General features: G+C 39.8%; 1 protein-coding gene across 1 annotated transcript in view; it reads right to left on the bottom strand.

The window, feature by feature from the left end:
- GRIN3A (glutamate ionotropic receptor NMDA type subunit 3A) overlaps window positions 1–24,604 on the bottom strand; it is a 139,248-nt gene extending 114,644 nt beyond the window's left edge. The window contains exon 1 of the mRNA XM_037017707.2: window positions 22,980–24,604. Coding sequence (XP_036873602.2) covers window positions 22,980–23,678 — 699 coding nt within the window. The 5' untranslated portion in view covers window positions 23,679–24,604. The remainder of the gene's footprint in view (window positions 1–22,979) is intronic.
- Window positions 24,605–26,129: the final 1,525 nt, after the last annotated feature.

The raw sequence follows: 26,129 nt of genomic DNA, 5'->3' as shown, positions 1-26,129 counted from the left end.
TAATGATTTTGTTATTATTTGTTAATAATGTATTCCAACCAAGTTGTCTCTATCAGCAAATTTTTTCTTCATATTTTTTGAGTCTCAAGCATAAATACAAATTAAGACAAAATTTATTTTCTCCACAAATGACAAAATATGTGCAAATATTAGTAATCTTTTGCAGACACCAGTGGATATAGTAGGGTTTGGGAGATGATTGATGTCCCCAATCTATTCTCAAGAACAATAACATTATCTAAACAGAGAGCTATATTAGTTTAAAGATCTGCAGTAGGCTGATACTTTCCAATTTCTACCATAGATCCAAACTACAACTCAGAGATTTCTATTTATGGCAAAATTGCATATAATAAGTTTACCCAAGTAGCTTTCTTAATAGATAGGCTACTGAGAAAGGTCAACCTCTGGTGATGAGGTACCTGAGAGAGGAATTTTGCCAAACAATTACAGTGATATTATGTGCATAAAGTCAGTTGGCAACCAGGCATTGTTCCAGGTAATCTTAAAGACAAAGTAGATAGCCAAAGCAAATAATTCACTTTAACATATTTTGTCTAAACTCCCTATTGTCTGATTCAACTATCTGCTTAGTTCAGATGACTTGGAAAATTGCCCAGTCTCCACGTTCTCAGCAGTTAGGCAGACATGCCTAACATACCAAGTTAAGTGCTGTGAAACAATACTTTCGAGAATAAAACAAAATGAAATCAATGTTGAGCAAAGAGACATTACTTACAAATGTATCTCAGAGTTAGAAGAAACGGTAGCATCCTCTACCAGAGGTAGAACTGTGTAGAGGCTTTGGAGCTATAAAGGCTGAACTTGATTGATGGCTGTGCCTCTTACTAGCTGAGTGACCTTAAGAAAGTAAGGTTATTAAGTAAATGACCTAAAGCAAGTAACTCCTAATGTCTTCACCAACAATATGAGGATAAAAATATTAGCTACATGAGATTAGTAAGAATGCAAGATTAAAATGCACGATGCCTAACACATAGCAATGTTGTAATGAATGCTAGCAATCATTCTACTATTTCTTTGAGTGATTCATTGTGCCAGATATCGTTATTACCTTTCAGCTCCAAACCCACCTTTTCTCTGCTTTGGGATGTCGGAGCTAGTACTTTACAAATCACGTTTGTGCTTTGCCAGCGGGATCTTAGGCTCTGCCAATACAGGCCACTAGAGGGAGACTGCAAGTGGAGGGATACAAAGGACTTGCTTCCGCCTGTTCACTTCCTAATTGCTTCCTGTGGTTTTACTGTCAGTCTGCTGTTCCTTTAAGCATCACGCTAGTAATTCTTCTTCACCTGTTGAGCATTTCCTTCCCAGAGCAGCATTAAATCCAGTGCAGCTTTTCCAGTACAAACAGACCCCTGCAGCCTCAGAAGTACCAACTCCAAAGAACCAGTTAGAGGTCTGGATATGAGCCCCTTAGGACCCTCTTCTTGGAGCTCAGAGTCACCCTCACTCCTTTTCTCAGATAGCTCACTTTCTGCTCACAGGGCTCTTCTTTTAAGCTTCTAAATGCCAGTATTTCCAGCCTTGTCCCATTGTTTCCTCAGTGTAGGGATGGTAATTGCTTCCAGGAATTGTTATCTTCACACAAGTTCTTGTTATCTTTCCAGTTACTTGACTAACAACTCTGTATGTAGTTAATAATTCACTATATTAAAATTCCTCTTTAAATAATCATGTGGTTTCTACTTCTGGAGGGGCCCTTACTGATACACTCAATATCTGGCAGTTTATTTAATCACTTGGAGAGTTTAGGAATGATCTTGGTTTTAAGCTAAACTTCCCTCCTAGTAATATCACCCATGGAGGCCTTTAGAACCACACAGAACAACTTTCTTCCTGGACTTCAGTAGCTTATCCAGTATTGGCATGTTTCAAACCAGGTTACTGCTCCAAAGCCACAGAACTAGGTGGAACAAGAAATAAGGTAGACAAGGCAGCCAGTAGGAAATGGCAAGAAGGCATGGATAGAAATGAAATGATTGATTGTCTGTTCAAGCCAAAACTACAGTGATGGATAACCCTTTGAGAATTTGTCCACAGATTGCAATAAAATGCAGGAACTAATCTGATACAGCATTCCTCAACTTTCCACTGAAATATAAAATAAGACACAAAAGTGAAAACTCACTTTTTAGAGAAAAGCCTAAAATCTTCTATTAACAATCAAGTTATGTTAGAATGGAAGGGATGTTACACAAACTGAAAAGCAGTCAAACCAAAGAAATATGAAATTGATATTGTATCTGAAAATAATGGCAGCTTATTTTTCTTGAACACTTAATATGTACCAGGCATTTCTTAATGTCCTGTAAGTTATTTCATCTTCCTATAAACAAAATGAAATAGATCCTATTATCACTATCTTATAGATGAAGAAACTAAGGCACAGAGAGAAGTGAAGTGACTTAGGAATCAGTGAATAATCAGAGATGGGACTTAAACTCAGGTAAGCTGAGTCCTCAGGCTCTAAACTCTTAAAATGACTATAATCTCTTTCCTTTTATCACTTAGTTCAAATACAAGAGTCACCACCATGGCTCCTCTACTGCAGGGGTTCTGTTTTTTGAATTATTCAGAATGACATTCAATCATTTCCTTCCTCTGATTAGTATTTTTATTCATACATCTAGATAGAAACTGCATCTACAAGAGAAGTATGTATGGGAGAGGTTTAATTTCCACAAGAAGAGCACCACAGAAGACAGCAGAAACAGAAATCACCCTAGTAGACATGTAAACCAACTGCTGTGTTTTTATTTTTCCCTTAAGTTTTTCATTGGTTCAGATCATTGATTCTTATACTAAGAGTGCACATCAGAAACACCTGAGTAATTTTTTTACATACACAAGCCTATATCTCCTAAGACTTTGAGCCAACAGATTTAGGATGGAACACGTGTGTATTCTGAAAAGGCTACCTAGGTTGAGGAACTAATTAAGAGCTACTGATTCATATTATCAGAAAGAAATTCAGCAGTGGAGAAGCAAATTCCAGCTCACTTCAGCAGAGGCATACCACATACTTAATGACGGCTAAAGACTGGGATTTGGTTTGGGTGATGTGCATATGTCCAGCACATGTCCAGCTGTACTTGTTAGAAGGTCATTCATCCAGAACATAAGTGAATTCAGACTAAGTCAATTAGCAATCTAAGCAACCCGTTGGTAGGCAAACAAAGGGTATACATAGATTTCCTATTCTAGAAAAATCCTTCCCCAATCCAATTGAAACCAAAAACATGGGCCCTATACAAATGCTGTAAAACAGGCAAAGAAAAGGAAAGACATACTCTAAAAATGATTTATTTTAAAAGCCAAAGGAAAATTAGGGGGTAAAAAAACCAACCACAAAAACTCCGACATTTAAACAATAAGCAGGATAACATGACTTTTATGAAACATGAGTAATTCACAAAAGGAAAACATGTTGAGATCAACAACAGGATGGAATGAAAAAGAACAGTGTTAAGTGGAAAGAAACAGAAACTAAAAATTCCTATAATAGGTTTCACATATGCTTTGGAAGCATAAAAGGCATGATAAATATTGCAAAGCACTAAATTAGTGATAGGGAAACAAAATTTAGGAAATCTTTCAGGATATAGATCAAAAGGATCAAGAAGTGTAAGTAATAAAAAAGGATGGGTAGGATGACTATGTGTCTCAGTTTGTACTCAGACAGTTCCTGTTTTATGACTACTGTCCTATGTAATTATTAACTGCTCCCCTTTTTCACTTCCAAAATTGTCCTGATTTAGATATAATTTGGTCACCTATATATGGGGGATAAACTTAAGAATTATGTGTATCTAAGAAACCATAATCACTGGAACAGAAAGACTAATGAAAGATATATACAAAGAAAACTTTTGTTTAAAAAAAGTCTATTTGAGGGACTCACCTTATTCTTAGCAAACTAAAAATAAAATGAACTATACTTAGACATACCTAACAAAATGTTTTTATAAAAAAAACTATCAAACATTTAGGAAGAAAAAAAAGTGACTTGTAAAGGGGCAACCCATAAATATCATGGTTTTCTCATCTCTGTCACATTAATGGGCAAAGACAATAAAGTGACATCTAATTAAATTTGGGTATTTTACACCGAGACAATCTTTCTTTAATTGTAAGAAAAATAACAAAGACATGCTGAGATATATAAGGGTGTAGAAAAAATACTGTTCTTGTACTTCATATAAAGAAGATCCCTGGAAATACTCCAATTATTTAGCATTTATTTTCCTCTTCCAAGAATCTATTTTAAGAAAATAATCTACAAAGTTAACAAAGTTCAAAGATCAATTAACAAAGATCTTTATTGTGGAACATTTTATGACAAAAATCATAAAACAAAAACAAACTTAAATGTCAACATTCTAGGCATCTCAAAAAGCTTGGGATAATATGCAGTTAATCAAATAAAGGTGATAATGGGCTTCCCAAGATATGGAGACATGACAGGAACAGAGGCTTATGGAAAGGGAAAGTAAGGGAACTAGCACTTAAAAAAATTGAGTGTTTATTATATGTCAGATGATGTTGCTAATCCACTTGATATTAACTGTTCTACTGTATCAATACCTCAAACACTGTGGGTAGTTATATCTCATTACCTCTATTTGGTAAGTAAAGTTTCTAAGATTCAGTTATGAGCACACCTGGAATGGATTACATTCATTATCTTTTAGTGCCTTTTGTTCCTCTTGCTCTCTTGCTTTCAAATGGGGGTAGCCACCTCTCTTTACAATATGTACTTCTAGTTCTTTCCAGCTGCAACTTAAAGCTACTATACTTAATATGGTTACAGGCCTGTCATCTCTATTGCTTAGCCAGTCACTAAGGGATTTCTGATTAATGCTTACCTACGACAAATGCATTGATATTTCCTAGTTCAGAAGTGTCAAACTGGTGACCCTCCAGCCCTATCAGGCCTGCAGACTGTATTTTAAAACATGCATTACTTTATTAACTCAATGGGGAGAATCCTTCACAATGTGTATGTGTATCAAATTACCATGTTATATGCTTTAAGTATCTTACACTTTTGTCAATTATATTTTAATAAAACTGAAAGAAGTGAGTTGTCAACATTTAAGGACTTTTTAGATTAAAAAAGTAAGTTTGGCATCTTTTGCAAATTCAGAATTTTTGAAACATCTTTACGAGCAACAGCTGGTTGCAGCTGAGTGGTGGCTGGCTGCCTCCTTTAGAAAGGTCAGGCACTCTTCAGTTACCTATGACTTTTACTACTCCCTACTGTATTATTTGGGGCTGTTTTTCATATTTCCATTACCTTCATGGCCCCTATAAGGCACCCAAGCTTGAGACCTCTGCCCCAGGTCATTGATTCTCAAACTGTACTGTGATATATGGATTACCCAGGGGAGTTTTTTTGTTAAAAAAAAAAAATCAGGCCATAGCATATAACTTAATGCAATTCAGTGAGGCCAAGAACCTACACTTTAAAAATCACCTAATGCAATTTTGTGTTGAGTATTTGAGTCAGTTTGAAAATCATATTTGGGGAGACTCTCGAATAATGTGGTCTCCAAATATGATATTCAGAATCACCTTTGGACACAATCACGAGTGAGGTTTGTTTTTAGATTTCTAAGCTCCAGCCTCAGGGGTTCAGATTTGATAAGTTTGGAAATCTGTATTTTTTATCTGGGTTTTCTAAGATTCTACCATCCTTGCATCCCTGGAATAAATCCTACTTGATCATGATGGATGATCTCTATGATGGATTTTTGAACTCAGTTTGTTAATATTTTGTTGAGTATTTTTACATCTGTGTTCATGAGGGATACTGGTCTGTAATTTTCTTTTGTGGTGGTGTCTTTGCCTGGTTTTGGTATTAGAGTGATGCTGGCCTCATAGAATGAGTTTGGAAGTATTCCTTCCTCTTCTACTTTTTGGAAAACTTTAAGGAGGATGTGTATTAGGTCTTCACTAAATGTTTGATAAAATTCCGCAGTGAAGCCATCTGCTCCAGGGGTTTTGTTCTTACATAGTTTATTGATTACCAATTCAATTTCATTGCTGGTAATTGGTCTATTTATATTTTCTGTTTCGGTTGTATTTTTCTAGAAAGTCCACTTCTTCTTATCCAGTTTGTTAGCATATAATTTTTCATAGTATCCTCTAATAATTCTTTTTATTTTCTGGTGTCCATAGTGATTTTTCCTTTCTCATTTCTGATTCTGTTCATGTGAGAAGACTCTCTTTTTTCCTTGATAAGTCTGGCTAGGTGTTTATCTATTTTGTCAATTTTCTTAAAGAACCAGCTCCTGCTTTCATTGATTCTTTCTATTGTTTTATTCTCAATTTTATTTATTTCTGCTCTGATCTTTATTATGTCATTCCTTCTACTGACCTTGGGCCTCTTTTTCTTCTTTTTCTAGTTTCATTAATTGTGAGTTTAGACTGTTCATATGGGATTGTTTTTCTTTCCTGAGGCAAGCCTGTCTTGCAGTATACTTTCCTCTTAGCATGGCCTTTGCTGTATCTCACAGATTTTGTGGAATTGAGTTATTGTTTTCATTTGTATCTGTATATTACTTGATCTCTGTTTTTATTTGGTCATTGATCCATTGCTTATTTAGGAGAACGTTGTTAAGCCTGCATGTGTTTGTGGGCTTTTTTGTATTCTTTGCAGAATTTATTTCTATACCTTTGTGGTCTGAGAAGCTGGTTGGCACAATTTCAATCCTTCTGAATTTACTGAGGCTCTTTTTGTGGCCTAGTATATGATCTACTGTTGAAAATGTTCCTTGTGTACTTGAGAACGTGTATCCTGCTGCTTTTGAGTGGAGTGTTCTGAAGATGTCTGTTACATCCATCTGTTCTAATGTGTTATTCAGTACCTCTGTCCCCTTGCTAATATTCTTTCTGGTTGATCTGTACTTTGGAGTGAGTGGTGTGTTGAAGTCTCCTAAAATGAATGCATTGCATTCTATTTCCCCTTTAATTCTGTTAGTGTTTGTTACACACATGTAGGTGATCCTGTGTTGGGTGCATAGATATTTATAATGGCTATATCCTCTTGTTGGAGTGACTCCTTTATCATTGTGTAATGTCCTTCTTTGTCTCTTCTGACTTTTTGTTTTGAAGTCTATTTTATCTGATACAAATACTGCAACTTTTTTCTCCCTATTATTTATAAATAATGAAATTATTAATTTTTATTATCACATATTAAATTGTATGAATTTCCATGAAATATCTTTTTCATCCCTTCACTTTTAGTCTGTGTGTGTACAGCTTTGGGCTTGAAGTGAGTTTCTTGTAGGCAACATGTGATGGGTCTTGTTTTTTTACCCAGTCAGTAACTCTGTCTTTTGATTGGTGCATTTAGACCATTTACATTTAGGGTGATTATCGATAGATATGTCCTTATTGCCACTGCAGGCTTTAGATTTGTGGTTACCAAAGGTTCAAGAATAGCTTCTTTACTATCTAACAGTCTAACTTAACTCAGTATGATTTTAAAACACCTTCTAAAGGTTTTTTTCCTCCTTTTTCTTCCTCCTCCATTCTTTATATATTAGGTATCATATTCTGTACTCTTTGTCCCTTGAATGACTTTGAGGGTAGTTGATTTAATTTTGCATTTGCTTAGTAATTAATTGGTCTACTTCCTTTACTGTGGTTTTATTTTCTCTGGTGACAGCTATTTAGCCTTAGGAGCACTTCCACCTATAGCAGTCCCTCCAAAATACACTGTAGAGATGGTTTGTGGGAGGTAAATTCTCTCAACTTCTGCTTATCTACAAATTGTTTAATCCCTCTGGCTTGTAAGGTTTCTGTTGAGAAGTCTGATGATAGCCTGATAGGTTTTCCTTTGTATGTGATCTTTATTCTCTCTCTGACTGCTTTTAATATTCTGTCCTTATCCTTGATCTTTGCCATCTTAATTACTATATGTCTTACTGTTGTCTTCCTTGGGTCCTTTGTGTTGGGAGATATGTGCACCTCCATGGCCTGAGAAACTATCTCCTTTCCCAGATTGGGGAATTTTTCAGCAATTACCTCCTCAAAGACACTTTCTATTCTTTTTTCTCTCTATTCTTCTTTTGGTACCCCTATAAAGTGAATATTGGTCTATGTGGATTGGTTACACTGTTCTGTTAATATACTTTCATTCCTAGGGATCCTTTTTTCTCTTTGGGCCTCAGCTTCTTTCCTGTTCTCTAATTTCTATTTCATTTACCATGTCTTTTTCTTTATCTAATCTGCTTAAATCCCTCCATTGTATGTTTCATTTTGGATACTGTATTTTTCAAAATTTCTATCTCTTTCTTGAATTCTTCCCTGAGGTCTTGAATATTTTTCTGTAGCTCTGTAGGCATGGTTATGATATGCATTTTGAAATATTTTCCATGAAGATTCATGAGTTTCTTTTCACTAGCCCTCTTTTTGGTGTTTGTGGGATTTTAATTTGTACGAGGTTCTTTGATGTTTTGTATTTGTAAAAATAAGTTGGTGTAGGTGGCGCCCTCTAGTGTCCAGAAGTTGTACTATCCAGAGCTGCTCAGTCCCTGAAGCAATGGTGGGGGTTTTAGGCAAGTGGCACTGATGCCTGCCAGGAGGAAAGAGCTCTTTCCTGCTGCCCTGCTACAGTGCTTGCCTCCACTACTAGGACCAGTAGGCTGAACATTCAAGAAGCCTCTATACTGCACCCTTGTAGCTGCCATAGGCGGGGCTCCCCTCTGGCTGGCCTGGTGCAATGACAGAAGGGCAGCAGGTTTGCAAACCAGTGCCAGCCTGGAGGAAGGAATGGCAGGCTGCATATCGTGGTGGGGGTCCTTAGAGCTTAACTGCCAGCCAGTGGGGTAAAGCACCTGAAGCTCCTGAAAGTTCCCAACCTGCTGTGCTGAGTGCACCTGGACAATTTCGTCCTCCTGTCCTCTCTCCCGAGCAGTAAGCTCTGTGCTATCCTTGCCCCTTTAGCAGCCTTCTCACTGTTAGAAGTTCTCTCAGAGTGCCCATCTTTCTTTTGTTCCACCCACAGAGGCCAGTTGTGGGTACCTATTTTCCACAAGCAGCTGGAGTCTCAATCTCTCCAAGTAGTTCTCCTGTCTTAGCTTTCCTACCGCACTAATTTCCAGATCACCATGTTATGTAGGTTCATCCTCCCAGAGCAGATCTCCAGGGCTGGGTGTTCAGCAGTCTTAGGCCTCCGCCCCCTCCTGCTCTGTTTCTCTTCCTCTTAGTGGTGAGCTGGGGTGGGGGAAAGGCTTGGGTCCCACCAGATTGTGGCTTTGGTATTTTACCCTTTTCCTTGAAGTCTGCTCTTTTCCCCAGATGTAGGCAGTCTGTAGCAGCCTTCTTTCCTGTTGCTTTCACTATTAGTTGTTATTTGCTCTATTTTCAAATTACACGTGGCTTTGGGGGGAGGTTTCTGTCTCACCTCTCATGCTGCCATCTTTAAGCCAATCTCTCCTAGTGTTACTTTGAATGGAGGGGACCTTTAGGGTTCTCCTGGCCTGGGCTGGGGCTAAACCTATAGTGGTTCTTAAAGATGGAGATGCAGAGATGTTTAAATGGCTCCTGCTCAGCAAGTGTTAGAAGACAGACTTGGAATGAAGGTTAGAATGGTATTTGATTATTTTCCAGTACCCCAATCCATTATGAAGTATCATTTAGAAACTGCTGCAATCTTAAATCTTAACTAATGTAGTTTCATGAATATTAACAGGCAGTCTTAGCTTTGATGTTTGACTTCCAGTGTCCCATCCTGTCTGTTCCTCATAGTCCCTTCATCACCTTCAGGCCTAAGATGGGCACATGCCTAAGGGGAAAAGCATTTTTTTAGTCCCTGTTTGGGAAGCATGAAACCTTGTTCTCTCCTCTGTAGCTGCTGCTGATCATTTAGGACTTACCGTATGACCACTCTGCTTCAGTGCAGGGGGACAGAAAAAGGGTGGGCTCTTCCTACTGTCAAGTTAGTAATGGGGAATATGCATCCTGGCTTTCCAAAAGTGGAACTGGAAATGTTTTCTTAAAGAAAGAAATGTTTCAATAAAAATGTTTCTTATCTGTTTTTTAAGTTTGCATTTAAAAGTGTTTTTATGTATATTAACTCACTGAAATCAGTATCAATTACTTAAAATGGCCTAGTAGGCACTCAATAAATAACCTGTTTAAGGAATGATTTATAATTTAATATGGAGGAAACTGAGATTCTGAAAGGTTGTTTAAGAGTATGCAGAAGATTCAGAAGTTACAACCCAAAGCTAGATCATCTTCACTCCACACCCCTCAGTCTCAAACAGAAGGAGCATGTAACAGATGTGTTTAGTGTCTATAGAACTATTAATACCAGAGTTATGTTATACTATGGGTCAAACAGGCTTTTGTGGCCTGGCCTATGGTCTTAATAGCCACAGATAACATTGTTTCAATGGAAAAATCAATTCTGAATTGGAGTTTAATTCATCTGTAAATGGTGATAACTTGGATATGTATCTGTCTTTCTATATAGATAACAGGAAAATGATTTTTAGTATAACGATTTATATTTATTGATTTTTTTTTTAATAACACACCCACACATTTCTATTCCCAGAGGTCTTATGCTTTCTGGACATCTGAATCTCAACAGGATGTCATGAATTAGAAACAGTTATTTGCACATGCTTGTGGAAGGTCTAGAAGACCAGGTCTTATGAGTTTGCTGGTGATTATTAGCCTGTGTTTCTCTGGATTCAGGCGAGACATCTCCAAATCTTGAGAGTTGGAGAAGGAAAACTTTTTAAAACTATACTCACAAAACTTAGACAATCTGACACTTCTTTTAAGCATGGTGTGCCTTGCTCCAATTCTGCGAATTATTCCTGCAGTGAGTCACTGTTATTAAGGTGAGTGTTTCATCCTTCAGGAGTGCTGGGGCATGGAAAAAGATCTCTGATATTTCCATAGTAAAATATTTTTTGAGCAGGGAGATAGACATGAAGCTCAATGCATTATACTTGGTGTTTGTTGAATGAATGAATGAAAGTTGCTTTGCTTTAGGAAGCTTTATCTAGCAGCAGGTGCAGAATGATTTGGAGGAAAGAAACTAGTGATACAGAAGTTTCAAGAGTATTGGTGGGAGGAGCTAATGTCTTGCAAAAATGAGAAGGAAGGGTGGAGAGATGAGCAAGATACTGAGGAAGACAACAGAACCCAGTGAGAAGGCAAAGCAGAAGTTAAAAATGTTATGAGAGATCTTGTTATAGGTGAGAGGGGATATCATCTAATATCTTTAAGTATTTTGAGTTTAAGGTGAAAACGAGAGATACAACTAGAAATACCCATTAGAAATTCTGGGTGTTGCCACATGCAGAGACAAATGCATGAGTCTAAACCTTAGGGAATATCCATATGTAGGAGTCTGCTAGATCTGGTTATTGCCTCACTATTCACACCTCCTTCTTTGAAATGGTGCCCACTTACGAACCTTGTAATGGATAGTACCTAGGATAGTTCATTTATTCATTTATTGACCAAACATTTATTGCGATGCTCATTCCTACCTCAAGGGTTTTGCGCTTCGGTTTTCTTTGCTCGTAATGCTCCTCTCAGAAATTTTGCATGGGTCACTCCTTACTTCATTCTCTGCTCAGATGTCATCTTTTCAGATAGGTCTTATTCACTAGCCATAATCATTCTCATCCTTTACACTGCTTAATTTTTTTCTATTGTATTTGCCTTTATTTATTAATATACCATATATTTTTTTTGTTTCTATGTCTTATTGTCTGTTTCCTGTGCTAGAATGCAAGGATTTGAGAGCAGGGGCTTTGCTATTTTATTTACTGCTGTATTCTAAGGTTTTTACTGAGCACCTAACTCGGGAATCTGGCCATTGCTGATTGGATTAGGGAGGACATATAACTTGGGATGGCTGGGGAACCGATCTATATGGGTTTGAGCCAATCAGATGCTCGGAGAATGGGAACTAAGAGATAGAAGAAACACAGTCAGCACACAGGGCTGTCAGGCTAAGTCCTGCCACGGTAAGACAGAACCACATCCATACAGAAGGTACAGCAGGGCAGACCAGAAAGCTGGCGTTCAGGGAGGAGGGTGGAGCAGGTGTGGAGTGAGAAGGTGTGAGAAAGTGGGCCCAGAGGAGGGGAGAAAAGGGGCGCTGCGCAAACCCTTCCTGGTGGCGCCTCAAGCAATCCCACTCCTTATCATTTTCCTGTAGGATTTCAGCACAAACCCTTGTTCTTGAGCTCCACGGAGTAAGTTTCTGCTCCTTACAGCTGCATGCCCTTTGACGGCAATAGAGCTATCCAGTAGAACTTTATGTGAAGATGGAAAATGCTGTATATCTGCACTGCCAAGTAGCCACCATAGGTGGCCACTGAGTACTTGAGATGGGATTACAGTTCCTAAGAAACTGACTCTAAATTTGGTATCATTTTAATTAATTTAAGCTTAAGTACTCATACACAAAAGATCAGGAAATGGACTGCAACTTGGAATCCTCATCCTGTTTTGTGAAGCTGTAGTCCATGGATGCTTTAACTAAGAGCTCTATTTCAGGGACCAGCAGATGGCGCTCTGTGCCTGCGACCAGGTTGAAGGCACATTGGATTAATTCAGGCATGGATTTATCATTCATTTCCAGGTATACACTGAAGCATTTTCTTATGTGTGTGTGTAACACACTGTGTGATGTGACTCAAATTAATTCCTTGTATAGCTTCAAAACGATAACAGCTTTCTATATGTACCTATTAAATTCACAATATATAGAAGCAAATTCTTTGTTTAATGGAGTCCATGTGTAAGTACTTGTTCAGACAGAATAGAATTCCACAACTGAGCCACACTGTGATTCCATTAGATAAAGATACGCTGAGCATCTAACTTTGTTTATAGGGGTCCACTTAAAAATTTTTGAATATGGATTATATTGCCCCAACATTTGTTTAGCTTTGAGTTGAGGCTTTCAAAACAAAACAATAAAACATCATCAATAGATTGTATGCAGCTTGTACAACCATCAAAGTGCTTTGTATTAAAAATTCAGCTAATGACCCCCCCACCAACTGACAGGAAAATATTTGCAGCCTATTTCTAAGTCATTCCTAAATATGTTATTGGAACATCCAGACTGAACCGTTTAACTATACAGACTCAACCACTTGTTGAGTGATGAAAATATAAATCTGGACTACAAAGAAATACAAAGGAAAAATACCACCTGAGTACAGAAATGCCACCCACTCTGAGAGCTCAAGCTTCAAAAAGCCATGTCAACTCTGAGTTTTCAGAAAATTAAACAAATTTTCCTTCCTCCTGTTCTCTGATGCCACTGCCCAGTTGGAGTGGCAATAAGACTTTCTTTAATTGTGCCCAACAGTTTCTAAAATTTTAAATCATTAGCTTTGAGAACATAAAATACATCAAAATGTTACTCAAGGTTATCTGTGGATACCCATGGGGGCATACTGCATAGGTATTACTTTTACAATCAGAAAATCAATATGCATTTAAAAAGTCCCTCAGAGTTGTTTGCCTAAAAGTTTTGATTTAGTCGCATTCAATAAAACAGTTTGCATGGTAGGTATCCTCTTTTCTATAAGCCTTAGTATATAACACTGCTATTGTCCCTAAACTTTGAGCTAATGTATGCCACAAGCCAATTACATTAGTACAGATAAAGCCTGCAAGAAAAAGTGGAAACTTCTGAATCTTCAATCCATGATGAGTTAGATTCTGTGCTAACAAACCCCCATCTCCCTTTCTTACCCCAAGAAACCTAAACCTTCAGTTGGGTCATGGTTCTGTTGTTCCTGAAGTTTAGTTCCCGGGAGGCTCCTATGAGAAATCAGGGAAGTAGTTAAGACAAGACTTGAATTCCTCACTAATACCTGATTCAGAACCCATGCAAAAGAAGCAACTAGTGGAAACTGGATCTGGAAATTCACTTCATTGCTGACCAACTTTACACACACAATTGAGTTCAGTGAATTGGAACTCGAAGTGGGGGTTGAAGACAGCAGATTTCTTTGTTTCTTAGGGTTGGTTCACTGGAACTGGACCTCCTAAGCCTGACTATCATATGCATATTGAAAATGCCTATACTACTCTGGAGGGCATGCTAGAATATTTGAGTTCTTATTATTTTTTACTTTTTATTACTCTTTATTACACTGCATGCAAAAAGAATGATCATTATCATAATGTGCAGAGTTCTAGAACTGTGTTGAGATCCTCGCAGACATGATGTCCTCACCACCACTTTATGAGAGAGTCATATTTTATGGATCGTGAATTGAGGTATGGAGACATCAGGCATATCTTCCAAGGTAAGATGTCTAGAAAGTTGTAGAGCTGACATTCAAACATTTAATCTAAATGTTATTATTGTCTCATTTGCACAATAAAGATGGTACTATTTGTCCTGCTCATCTCACAGAGTAATTCTGAGGACAAAATGAAAAAAAAAAAAAAAAAAGAAAACTTTGGTAAATTTAAACATACTCTGAAATTAAGTTTTTCCTGAAATCTGCATTTTCATATTGAAGTACTAGTGAGGAAATATGAAGGTAACTTATCTTTTTTTCTCATAGTATTTTTAATCATGTAGGTAATACATACTTATTTTTAGGAAAATAGAAGCATGGATAGGGAAACCTGTGGACTTCTACATTCTAATTATAATTACATATAACATTTTTATAAATAAAACTCTATACTTTGTACTTTACAGAATTAAGGTCACACTTAACATACATTGTATACATTTTATCTCTCTGTGTTGTTAAATATATTTTCGTTTTGAATGGGTAGATGGTATTAGACTGTAAAGCTATCTCATGATTCATTTAATCCAATTTCCACTATTAGATATTTAGTATGAAATGTGCTTTGAACAACCAAACCTGAAAGTAAATATCTCACTTCTTTGTCCTTTTTTTTTTCCAAGATAATTCAAAAGCAGTGATGGATCCACTCTGTTCTTGGATTGTAAGCTAACAAATACACTACATTCCCAAGGAGCTATTAGTCTTTCCTTGACGCCTTCTCATTTCCTACAGTACATAGCTTTTTCCAGTACCCTATATATCGTCTACACATTGTTATCTACTCACAGGACCATTAGGATTCTATAAGCATGTTTGTGAAGAATCCTTGAAAACATAAATGCTACAAAAATATAGATGATTGATTTTCTTCCTAAATCTATAACTCAAATAAATAGCAATGGGGCAAAATTCAGCCTCACTGAAAAAGAAGTCACCCTGCTTAATTCTTTACCACTTGTACCCTTGAAGGCTTGTCTCTACTAGTAGATCATCCAGATACCAGCCTCACTGTCAGGCTTTCCTCCAGCTGACACAGTATCAGCCCAGATCAGTGTGACTCCTTTGCTCCTTCAGTACAGGAGATCAAACATAGTTTCCTGAAAGTGCCTGAATCTTACATATTCAGGAGACCTGAGAATCTGGCTGAGCTGTTCCGCTGGGGAGAGGGGAGGGCAGGCAGACTGCTGGCGTCCTTGTTCACATTTCCCCATTGCTCTTTTCTCCCACCATCCCATAAAGGAAAGGAATGGTCTGATAAAGAAAAATAAGTGACATAAAGATTTCCATTAGTTTGTCAATCATATATTCAGTCAAAAAGCAGTGTGGTAGATGCTGAGATGTTCTTCCTTCTTGCCTAGTTTTATAGATTTGGCATCACATTTGTGGTGCCTTAAACTTCTCTACTCTTCTATCTTCTGTGAGTGGGAATAGCCAGAGTACGTGGAAGAAAAGACAATGAGATTATCATTTCTACATTTAGTGTTGCCACTAAAATGAACAACACCTTGCTATGAGAGCCCCATACAGTTGTATAGGGAAATGGTACTCAAAGTAGCTGGTTTGCAAACTTTGTTATCTGTCCCTGACGAGATAAGGAGCTTGTTGCCAGTATGAACCCACACACTGCTTTCTTCATCAAGAAAGATTTGCTGTGAAAATCATGTCAGATGAGCCAAACAGTGCTTTGTGGTATAGTAGGTGGAGGGGGTGCAGAAAGGTGAGACCAGGTGGCCAAAGTGTCATGAATGATCTACTGTTAAGTTTGCCTGTAGGAGAAACTTATGATCAATGTGAAAGACCAACATTTCTGAAAAACCTTGGGCATCTAACTGAAGCTTCTATGGCAATATTTAAGGCTCTGGAAACTGTTAAATGTGTCATAGGTAAATATTTACCATTGGTATAGAACAGTACCTATGGCAGGTCTTCTATTCCCAGTTGAGTGTGCAGCTTAGGAACCTAGTTTGGTTTTGTTTTGCTAACCTCATTTTCCTTGCTTTCAAAAGAAAATGACGCAGTGGGTAGAAAACAAGCTGTAGGATGAAGACATGTTACACTGTGAATCACGTTCCATTTTGATTAATAATGACTAATGGAGAATCAGTGGAGAATTAGGACTTGGCTGATTTTTCTCAGATCATAAACACCACGTCTCTACTAGTTACTTGGCTAACACTGTAAATTTTTCCAAAGTAAAAAAGTTTGAATAACTTTCTTATTTGATTCATAAAACCACTCTGCCAGATTGGTAAAGTACCTTCTTTTGACTGATAAGCACAGATACTCAGAGATAGGGGTACTTGCCCTGCATGGCCAATAAAGGGCAGAGGAAGTCTGAAAGTCTTTTGACTACTATTTAATATGCCTTCCATGATACTGCACTCTTTTAACCAACACGACTGAATTAGACTGGAGATACTCATGAAATAAAATCTAATGGCACAAATCCATTTTGCCTTCTTTAATAGTAGAAGATAAAACATTAAGGAATTAAATACTGAAACTGGTCTTCAGATGATTCATACATTTAGTTCAGCTGACGCAATCATAAAGTAACTCTAAGATGTATTCATCAAAGAAGATCAAGACCAAATATTCTCTATGACTGTACTGTGACAGGCAAACAAAACAGAGTAGGTGAAACAGATTGACTGCCCAATGAAGGATGTATGCTAGTCTCTTCTGCTCTCTTTTCTAGAAAAATAAGTATTGTAAAAAAAATTTACAAATTAAAAATAAAAACTTCCAAATTAATCCCAGGTCTCTGTTTTTTAAGAGGAACCTGTTAAAAAAACAATCACTTGACATTTAATTTGAAATCGTTTATCTTGAAGTCAGCAACAATTAGATGCTACTATCAGCCATTCATCATGAATTACGGGAGAATACATTTCCCCTGAGAGACAGCCGTGCTTTGCATTAAGCAAATCAAGGAAAACCAACACAGTTTAGAGTAGATGTTTTAAAAATAAATCTCCTTTACTTGTCCCCTCATAAGACATTTGTTATGTACTGCAGTCCCCCCTTATACACGAGGGATAAGTTCCACGACCCCCCAGTGGATGCCTGAAACTGAGGATAATATCAAACATTTTATACACATTGTTTTCCCTATATGTACATCCCTCTAATGAAATTTAATTTATAAATTAGGTACAGTAACACAAATGCCTAGGGTGCCTAACTGGTTTTCTTGGCTTCACTGGAGATGGCTGGTAATTACAGATTTGCTTTATGTCACCGTATTCCTATTATGTTAATATGTGTGCGCAAGTTAGTTAGTAGTTTAAAACCTATACATGCTTAAGGTACTCTACAAGAAGATATGTCAAAGAAATAATCAATCCTCCCATGTTTTCTTCCGTCTGCTACCTCTATAGCTTTTCTTCTTCCTTCCTAATTACAACCCTTAAATAGAATTCGTGCCTCATATCGAATTTACAAAGCATCATAATTCCTCCAGGTGGTAAAGATACCTCGAGACAAGTGCTGGGCATAGAAGCCACAGGGCATAAATCTGCAAAGAAGTAAAAAGCTAACCTTTTCAAACAATATGGCTTCTCTCTCACTTACCAATTTTACATTTCCCTGTATGGCCCCGGAAGATGACTGGTTAGCCAGAGACGGGTAAGATTCCTCAAGGGAGGAACAACCTAAGACAGGCACAGTCGCAGGGGGGCCATCAGGTGAGAAATTGGAGAACAACAGTGGTGAAGCTTAGAACCTCACCCCCCACCCCCCACCCCACCCCCGTGTTGAGAGAAAGCTTCTGCATCCATGGATGTTTTATTGCCCTTGTCTAGCTTGGATTAGCACATAGTCTACAGGCACACACCTGATCATCTACAATTGCTCTCTTACAACACTAAACTATGTTTTCTACCTTTATCTTGCATGTACCTACCACTTCAGCATTTTATTAAAAATAAAAATAATAATAATAATAAAGGGAGAAATGTGGGATCCACATATAAATCAAGTATAAAAATCAAATGAATATTATTCATATTTGACCTGATTGTTTATAGTTCATAATGCATGATCAAAACCGAAAGTTTCTGTGATGACTGCCCTTGTACTGTTCACCATGTAAGAACTTATTCACTATGTAAGAACTTCGTTCACCATGAAGTTCGTTATGCTTCAGAAGATTGGAGACTGACGAGAATTAGGCTTGAGATGGATTAATGACTGTGCATTGAGCATTGACCCCCCTATACAGAATTTTATTGTTGTTAACAACCATTTGATCAATAAATATGAGAGATGCCCTCTCAAAAAAAAAAAAAGTATATGCATAGGTAAACAAAATGATAGAGTAGAAGACTCCAGCCTCCATGCCCCAACAAAGATCAACAACTAGACAGCTATCCATGAATGAAAATAACTCTGGAAGAGCTCAGGAGTCCACTTAAGGTTCAGCCACACAGTGGAACAAAAATCCTGAGGATAATGGCACAAAAGGAGTAGGAAGAATATCTTTTGCCACAATATTCCACCTTCCAGGCTAGCACTGCTCAGTACCAAGAGGAACTAACTTTATGCTAATTAGTAACATGAAAGCATATGAAAATATACAGCACACTGGTATTTGTAGATATACAATAAAATTCAGAATACCGTGATACATAAAAAAAAACTAGGTACAGTAAGAGATTAACAATAACTAGTAATAAAACATTATAAGTATAACAATATACTGCTAATAAGTCATGTGAATGTGGCCTCTGTCTCTTTCTTAAAATATTATACTGTACTCACTCTTCTTCTTGTGATGATGTGAGATGATAAAATGCCTATTTCCTGAGCTGAAGGAGCTCAGTGACGCAGGACTGTGACGCAGCATGAGGCCACCATGGGCCTTCTGACTCTGCTTCAGGAGGATCATCTGCTTCTGGGACCCCTCTTGGGCACTGAAACCCCAGAGACCAAAACTGCAGATACGAGGGGACTACCCCAGCCTGCTAAAGTTGATGTTATGCCACTCTGCTTTTACAAAAGGGCTGCATTGGTAAGGTAATGGCTTTTTTTTCATAAAAGTGAAAATCCTCTTCGGATTTTCTTCAGTTAGGGAAAACAGGTACTAATGTGGGTCTTTGTAAAAATTAAGTGGCATGATTTGAACTCTCAGAAAGTGGAGGAATACTCTTCACTTTAGGCCATTTCAACTTATAAAAGATTCCATAGGAATTGTCCACTTTCAGATTCCAGGGAAACCTGTACATACAAAAGTGGCACTACGCAAGCCAAATTCTAATAGGCTTCCATACACAGTCCTGTATTATCAGAGAAAACAGAACATCTACAACATCTATATTCCTATGGAAATAAACATATACTAATTAGCATATATGGCTTATGAGAGGCAAACTGTGATTGGTACATTCAATAAGAGTTGCAAGTAATAGTGCAGTCACTTTTTAATTGCAAGAGTTAGGATCTAAGCCAATTATATTCCTCCGTTACCCCAACCTAATGGAACCATTATGGAGTTAATATGAGATATACAACTTAAAAAGAAATTACCTCATCAGGTAATTTTTAAGAAGTTAACTTTGGAGAAACCAGACAAAACCCCTAGAAGAAAACATGGTATGAGAGGGAATGAACTGTAGGAACTTAATATATAGGAAGTTAACATAACTTCATTGTAAACATGACTGGATTCATAGGCAGCATTGTTATTTGAACTGTTGTTATACAGTTTTATGGAAATGATCATTTTAATGAGTTAGGCTCAAGTGGAGATTTGAGTGTCATAGTAAAGCCAGAGTGTTTTGGATGGAAACATGCTTTGACCCTATGCTAGGTAAAATGTTGTATTAAGCTTTTATTACGTAGTGATCATACACACATGGTTTCCAAAAGTGGGTAATCAACAATCTTACTTTTAAGGGATTTCTCTGCTTGAAGGAAGTTGGTTCCTTCCAAGCTGATGATCATACGCATTTATGTTTTGAATAAATAGTATACTCAAATCAACTATTATGCTTTTTCAAGGAATTGATGATTTCAGAGGTATCTCTTACCATTCAGGAGTTGGGGCAGGTTCTATCAAAACCATTATTCATTAATTAATAGCATCATATGAAAGAAAGAAAGCAGCCCAAAAGAAAGCAAGAGAAAACACTGTTGCTCTTGCTGTAAAAGTGATTTTGATTTGTCTGAATAAGAAGAGACAAAATTTTGTTTTACTTGGTCTTATGGACAAGTTTACTTTTTTCTAGAATCTTTTATTCAGGCACTGATACAGTCAATAAATTAGGTCACTGGGCAATGAGTAAAATGGCTAAATTAAGACAACTTTACTTAAAGTATAAAATGACTGACATTCTTTTATATTTAGAATATTAAAAAAAATCACATCAGTATATTAGAGAAAAGTCCACTTTTCAGGAGAAGCAAGGGAAAGATCAGGTACTATTTTTGCTGAAAGCAGATTATGTTCCTATCCTAAAATTACATATTACAGTGACTTAGCACTTGAGGTGGACATTCTTAAGAATATTTAAAAAATGACATGTAAATGTATACTAAAAGTAATACAAGTTAGATATATTTTCATTTAAAACACAAACATAAATGAAAGAAAATATCCTCAGTCTGGCACACTAGATTAAATAATCTCTCCCTTTCAAACGTGTGCCATGAATGTAACAGCGACAACAGTGACTTACAATACATCTCTGAAATGAAATTTACAGAAGTATATGTGCTTGGCAGAGTATTTACTTTATTGTCAGCTTGTAAGGGTTGTCCCTGGAGGACTTTGTTCCCACAACGGTCCTGAAGAGTTTTTTAAGTCCATTGATTCTAGATGCTGCTTCAAGGCTTCTCAGGTCCCCTTGTTGTAATCTATCATACGCTGCACAAACCCATCAGGGAATACAATTTCCCTTCTAACCACAGAACACTGACTTGGGAGGAAATTCTTGGGATTTAAACGGAAAAGAGGCCAGAGACTGTGAACATTACTGGCAATTTATGAAGGATTAGGTAGTAAAGAAGCAATGATGAGAAGCAAGTGATGCTGACTCTTGCATTTGGTTACACTGAATTCTGCATACATACTAATAATGATGCACCCTATGGATGCAATTTCATGTTTGTAACACTCTGACCATTGGCAGCATTGTGCACCTGTGTTTTCCATGCCTATAGTCATTCAGATTTAGGTGAGGGAAATGTTTTAGATAACACTTAATTAGCCTGCACTCTGCAGATCACATCTCTATTGTTCAGCATTAAATAGGAATCTGGGCAACTGCTGAGAGTGCCTGGCCTTCCTAAGATTAAAAATGTAAGATTCATTTTTCTAGAAAAAAAAACCTTTAGCACTCTCTTGATATTTAATACATAGATTCTATCAAACTTCACTTTTATTTGCCCTTACACATTTTAGGTTTTATCTCTCTGTATATCAAAAGTGGAAGGAGATAGATTAGAAATATTTTTTCCGGCTAAAGAGATAGATTGAAAATGATATGTAGAGTTAGAAATTCTCCAGTGTCTGGACTCTTTTACACTGACCACGACTGATCAAGCCCCACAACTTGCATTAGTTTCTCAAACTTTAAAATGGGGCCAACATGGATTACCTATTTGTTTCATAAATGCCTTGTGCAAGGCTTACTGAAGGCTGATACTTTGATAAAAATAATGCACAAAATGCAGAAAACTATTGCTAAAAGGACCCTGCCCTCTCCTTAAATATTTATCTCATGATTATTGTCAACAGTAAGTTCACAAATATTAGCTATTATTATAGAAGCTATCAGTGAATAATAACAATTAATAAATAATAGGAGATAACATCGATTTTAATTTATTTAACCTATAAGAAAGTAAATCATTGTATTCTTCTTCCTTCATTCCTTAGTAATTGGAGAATTGGGCTGAATACAGCAACTGCATACCACCAATCTCTGAGCCCACATCACAGAAAGTAGGTAGGGACAAAGGAACAACCCCAAATGAGTCCTCCCATCCATTTTAAAGCTGTAAGATAGCATTTCTAATGCATCCCCAAACCACCAGGGCTAAATGACCACTCTTCTTTGCCTATGGCTTCTTTGCTAGTTGCACAGTAAATTTCCTGTTTACCCAAGGGAATTCGGAAGGATGTTTTCTTCCTTACACTATCGCTAAGGCTCAGGCATACCTTCTAAAGAAGCCGCAGCAGTTGCTGCTTCCCGCCACAAACTGTCTGAATTTCTCTTGGGAGTGACCAACACTAGCGGAGTCAGGGAAGCTCCTGTCCCGCGCCCGCCCGCGCCTCCTCCACGCTGTTCCCTGGAACCTCGATCGCTCTACACTATTCTAAGCTTGGATTTCTACTTCCATCGGACAAGCAGCAGGTTTCTCCCAACTGGTCAAAACATGAACATTTTCCGATTATTCTATTTCCTTTCTTCCATCTGTTACCTTTCTCTCATTTTATTTCCATCCACGCTTAAAACGTTTCATTTTCCTTCTGCCGAGGTCCTTCTACCTACGACCTACGGATATGGTCTGATCCTCAAACAATATTAAAGTTGAAAAGCCCCAGACCCCTCAGGATTTAACCGGCCCTCTTCTTCCCCTCGCTGCCATCCCGGCCCCCAGCGGCGCCCACCTCCGCTCCACGCGCCACGCTCCTCTCACCTGGCTCTCCCGTGAAAACTCGTGGCGCACGATGCTGATCACTGGGATGTGCAGGACAGAGCTGACCAGATCGAGCTCCATCATCTCTCCCCGGCTCTGGGGGAAGGCGAGCAGCGCGGATACCCCCTGCACCACCACGGTGTGGCACACGCTTTGCAGAAAGGAGAAAGGGTCACTGCTCCACGGCGAGCTAGGCGAGGAGAAGGGCAGGAGCGGCAGATCGCCCAGGCCCGCCTCGATAGCCATCACTACTTCCAAAGACAGGTTGTAGGGCAGCAGCCCTTCCACGCGGTTCAGGTTGTCCACGGCGAAGAGAAGGGCATCCCGAGGCCACAGGGTCTCGGCTCCCGCGCCCTCCCCGGGCTTTCGGGCGCCCGGCAGCCCCCGGCCACGCAGGGCGCTCCCCGACCAGCGTGCGCCCGGAGAGGGCGCCGGGGGCCGCCAAATCCCTGGCTCAGGCTCATCCCTCTGGGCGCCTGCCTGGCTGCCGTCCGGAGCGCGGCTTGCCGCGCGTGGGGCTGTGGTCCAGGGCTGCAAATGCACCGCGCCCACCCTCACCGCGTGCCCGATGCGCTTGAGGATCTGGCAGGGCTGCGGGTGCGAGGAGGAGCCGGGCACCCCGGCCAGCACCAGAGCGCAGGGCGACGGCAGCAGCACACAGACCCTGCTCAGGAGCCACCACAAACTCAGTCTCCTCATTACTGAGGCCCGCAGGGAGAAAGCGCGCGCCCTCCTGCGCCCGGCTCGCCACCGCGGCAGCCGCCGCCTGAGGTCTCCGCCCCCGGGCCGCGGCAGCTCACGCCTCGCGGTCTGGAGGTCCCAGGGGCCGGAGCGGTCTCGGGGCCATCCAGGTGGGAGCTAGCGCGCCCTGGGCAGTCTCGGACCCCGCTCCCAGGCTCCTGCGCCTCGCATCCTCTGCCCGCCCGGTGCCTGCGCGGAGCCGGGCAGGCGGGCGCTCGTCACCCGCGGCTTGGGCGCCCGTTCCCTGCCCGGCCCATCTGCAGGGCGGCCCGGGCACTGCGTCCGGCCCCACGGGGAGGTTGGGCTGAGCAGCAGCCGGAGTTCCTAGGGGCAGCGGTGACCGAGGAGACAGAGCGCTCACTTGGATTTTTTCTTCCCTTTCTGCCCAGGCGAGACCCACTTATTTCCTTGGGGTCGCGCGGGAGGCGTTCACGCCCGGGGTGCGGAAGAGAAGCCAAATCCTCGTTTGTTCACCGATGGCCACCCTTCCGCCGGCTCCCCGAGACCTGGCTTCGTTTTTCTTCTCCCCTGGCCTCTTCCTCTCTTCCTTTCTTTCGTGCTCTTTCCGCTCTGTGGCCGCGGCCGCTGGCTTCCTCGGAGGAGCGAAGCGACTGGCCAGCAAAGGGTGGTTCCGCTCGGAGCGCAAAGTTCTCCCCGCCTCGGCCGGCGCCTCCCTGTTGATGGTCCTGGCGCCAGCCTGTCGCTTGGCTGCGCTACACGCCCACTGATGGTGAGATTCCCGGGCGGCGCTTCCCGCGCCCCCGGAAAGCCCTCTCCGCGCATAGGCGAGGAGTCGTAGTTGGAGAAATTCCCTGCCACCTAGGAGGGCAGGTACCCTGCGTCGCGGATAATTCCAGCCTCGGAGTTGCGCCCGAGGAATCTGAGATTCAGGGGTTCCCGCGACTAGGTGACTAGGTTCAAAGAAGCTGTTACTTTAAAGCGCTCCTCTTCCAAGGGTCACTTTAAAGGCTTTTCCACCTAAGAGTATTAAAGCAAGAGTCATATTTACATATTTAATGTCCCTCAGCCTGCTTCTCTCTTGAAATATGGGCCTTTCTGTCTTTTAAGGGTCTCTACGTTTTTAGGTTCTCAGAATTAAAATAATTACTTTGAAGCAATTATTGGATCAAGAAATTAAAGAGGTTCAGAATACTTTTAAGAGTTTCAAGCACAGTCAATCAACAGCAATTCCTAGTTTAGACCAAGAGTCCTCCAGATCTCTGTTCGTAGTTAAGTTCTTGTAATACAAGTTGGTCCATGGGTTACATTTACTCTTTTCCTCCGTGATCTGAATAATCCGGAATTAGAAGGTAAGTAGGGGGCTAAAAGCAGGCCCGTGCTTTCCACACAGACCTCAGATTTACTTAATTTTGGAGAGTAGGAGGTAATTATGGGGCGGAGCAAGCCCTGGAGATCAGCAATTCTGAATTTCAGTACTGCTTCAGGAGAAACAGACCTTGGCAATTTATTTCACCTGACCTTGCCCTACTGTTTGGCTCTGCTAAATTGTTATGCAAATACAGCTAGCTTTTCTCTCCGGAGAGTTGTTTTGATTCACGTGCTAAAGTTTCCATCATGCTTTAAGTCCTTGGGATGAAGAGGCTGTGTAGCTGAATAAAACTCCCAAGAAGGTTGTCAAGTGAATGTTGTTTTCCTCAGCACAGGTCTCTACACACACATCTCAGAGCAAAATTTACCTGATATTCAAAATAACTCTTGTAAGGTTGGGGTGCCAGGGAAGAAAAGGAGTGAAAACCATAGTGGAGGCTGAGCCAGAAGGGAAAGGGTCCCTCCTGAGGCCCATGCAGGGATGCTGGTCGTCCCCTCTTGCTCCAGAGGATTCCACTGACTGGGATCTGAGTAAGAAAAGTGTAGCATTTCATGGTCCTTGCCTTGCAGGAAAACTGGGAGTCGATTAATATGTAGTAAGGACATAAGTTTGTGTGTGAGTATGTGTGCACTGGGAACAAAAACATTCTTGATTGTGGCCATGCCCTAGAGTGATTATCTTAGTACTTTTCATTAAACCACAGGCCCAGAATGGACTCACTTATGTCAGCCCAAGTCACCAAATCAGGGCTCAATACCTAATCTTGTTAAAGTAGGGACTTAGTTAGACATAAACAGGAGAAAAGGGCCAGCCCATCACCAAGGAAGACTGCCCTGACAACCCCTAAGGCCTTCTCAGTTTCCAGCTCTGCAGTCAAGGTTGTCTAGCTTATCAGGAGGCCCCGACAGTCAAGGACACCTAGACTGTCAGGAGGCCCAGGACCACAGGGACTACCCTGATTATAGGGCATGCACAAGGTTCCGGAGACCTTTTCCAAGATGCAGGGCAGGACTTGCCCTCAACCAACCTGTCAATCAAAGGATGTAAGAGGCAGGACAGGGCTTCCTGCCATCTTAAGA

This window comes from Manis javanica, chromosome 2 (genome assembly GCF_040802235.1).
Source record: "Manis javanica isolate MJ-LG chromosome 2, MJ_LKY, whole genome shotgun sequence".
NCBI lineage: Eukaryota > Metazoa > Chordata > Mammalia > Pholidota > Manidae > Manis > Manis javanica.
Note: the sequence above shows the minus strand (reverse complement) of the source record. Positions and strands in the feature narration are given on the sequence as shown.